The sequence below is a fragment of the Plectropomus leopardus genome, unplaced genomic scaffold, assembly GCF_008729295.1.
Source record: "Plectropomus leopardus isolate mb unplaced genomic scaffold, YSFRI_Pleo_2.0 unplaced_scaffold27480, whole genome shotgun sequence".
NCBI classification, from domain to species: domain Eukaryota; kingdom Metazoa; phylum Chordata; class Actinopteri; order Perciformes; family Serranidae; genus Plectropomus; species Plectropomus leopardus.
Genome location: NW_024629913.1, coordinates 1 through 1964, shown reverse-complemented (window position 1 = coordinate 1964; position 1964 = coordinate 1). Strand labels below are relative to the sequence as shown.

At 42.0% G+C, this 1964-nt stretch overlaps 1 protein-coding gene across 1 annotated transcript; it reads right to left on the bottom strand.

The window, feature by feature from the left end:
- Window positions 1–418: 418 nt before the first annotated feature.
- On the bottom strand, window positions 419–1948 carry LOC121937795 (C-type lectin domain family 10 member A-like; the record flags this gene model as incomplete). The annotated part of the gene is made up of 4 exons (XM_042481112.1): window positions 419–961; window positions 1052–1144; window positions 1595–1660; window positions 1846–1948. Coding segments are annotated over 4 exons (576 nt in total), but the record flags the coding sequence as incomplete, so codon positions are not given.
- Between the last annotated feature and the right edge of the window lie 16 nt (window positions 1949–1964).

Sequence of the window (1964 nt, the reverse complement as noted above, 5' to 3'; positions counted from 1 at the left end):
TGGAATCAGGCTCCTTTCATAAAAGCACATATTTGTGGGGTTTTGTGATTGATCACAGCAGGTGAAGAGCTGCTTTACTGACAAATGTATTGATGCCTGTACGTATATAAGAGTCTTGCATGAGCTGAAAGAGAGAGATTCGTATTGGTCCTGAATCCTCTCCCAGGCAGACCATGGGGCCTGGTGGACGCTGAACTTTGTTGCAATAAATTGATTATTATGCAACCGAGTCGGTGTCCGCGGAGGTTTCTTCATCTTCCTCACATCATTTCTACTTAAGAAACAACTACAATCACTTTAGTGATGGTGAGACGTCACCGTGACCTTTGACCATGAAATTCTACACATATCATTTTTAAAAACCTTTCTCAGGTTGGGCTTGAGACTTTTTTTTTTCTTTTAAAATTTTTGGTGATTTTATAAAAAAACATTTTGCAATTTCCATTTTTTTTTTAAATGTTTTTTGGTGGCGCAACATTAATGACCTATGACCGCTTCTTAAAAGTTGCAGTTATTTTTTTCTTTTTTGTTCAGCAATTTTTAAAGAAAGCATTTTGTTTTAATTGTCCTTCGAACCTTCGGTTTATTGAATGTTTGTACGGAATTTGAAGTTTTTCTCGAGATGTCACGTTCACAAAAATGAGACTTTAGCAGAAACGACCCAAAAACTGTCGCTGATGCAGCGCCATAAAAACAGGAGGGCTCCGTCGTCCACTGCAGAGCCGTGTGGACGCTTCTGGTCGACTGGCAAACAAGACGGACGGACGGACGGACGGACGGACGGACGGACGGACGGACAGACTCACCCAGGCCTTGTCAGTGTTCAGGATGAGCAGGTGAGCGTCTTGTTTTTCACACCAGACTCTGGACTCGTTCCAGGACAGAGACAAACTGCTGAAGAACAAACAGCTGGACTCAAACTCGTCCCAACCCAGAGGACAACAGGCGTCCCCCACTGAGCCTGAGGGACACACAGAGGGACAGACGGACAGGTGAGCTTCAGTGTGTCTTTAAATGTCCTCTTTAAATCTGTAACCGTGTGTGTGTTTACTGTTGTTGATGACTCGCTCCAGGGAACATTTGAGCGCAGTGATCGTCTTTTTGAGCGAGTCGATGACTGACAGCTGCTTCAACGCCTCCGACACTGAGCACACACACACACACACACACGCACAAACACACACACACACACACACAAACACACACACACACACACGCACACACACGCACACACACACACACACGTTTAAAAAATGGATTTAAAAGTAATTTTAAAGTATGAGAAAGAAAACAACACTAATCACCAAAAATAAAAAAACACCATAAAATTTGAAGTCAGTTTTTAACAAATAAAGAAATTGCCAAAAATGTTTTAAAGAAGGAGATTATTGCCGTGTTCTTTTAAAGAAACAAAAAAGATTGCCAAAACTCTTTGAACTAAAATAAATTAAATTAAGAGTCGATGTTCAGTTTTTACAGTAAGTTTGTTCAGTTTCATGTTTGTAAATCACAGACTATAAATAATAATCATCATCATCATCATCATCATCATCATCATCATCATCATCATCATCATCATCATCATCAGACAGACCTGAGGTCAGCTGCTGCTCGTTCTTCTCCACAGAAAACTGCAGCTGCTGAACTTCTTTAGCTGTTTCTGGAAGGAAGAAGGAGAAACTGATTTAACCCTTTAGAGCCACTTTAATATCACACACACTCATCACTGTCATCACTGGGCTGCTCGAAACACAGACTGCAGCTTTACTAAATCGTGTGTGTGTGTGTGTGTGCGTGTGTGTGTGTGTGTGTGTGTGTGTGTGTGTGTGTGTGTGTGTGTGTTACCTTGAGCGTGCTGCAGGGAGGCGTTCAGTGATTGGATGATGTCACTCAGGTTGGAAATTTTCCGCTCCGCCGACTGAAGGCGATTTGACGTCTTCGTGTCTGTTAACAAAACACACACA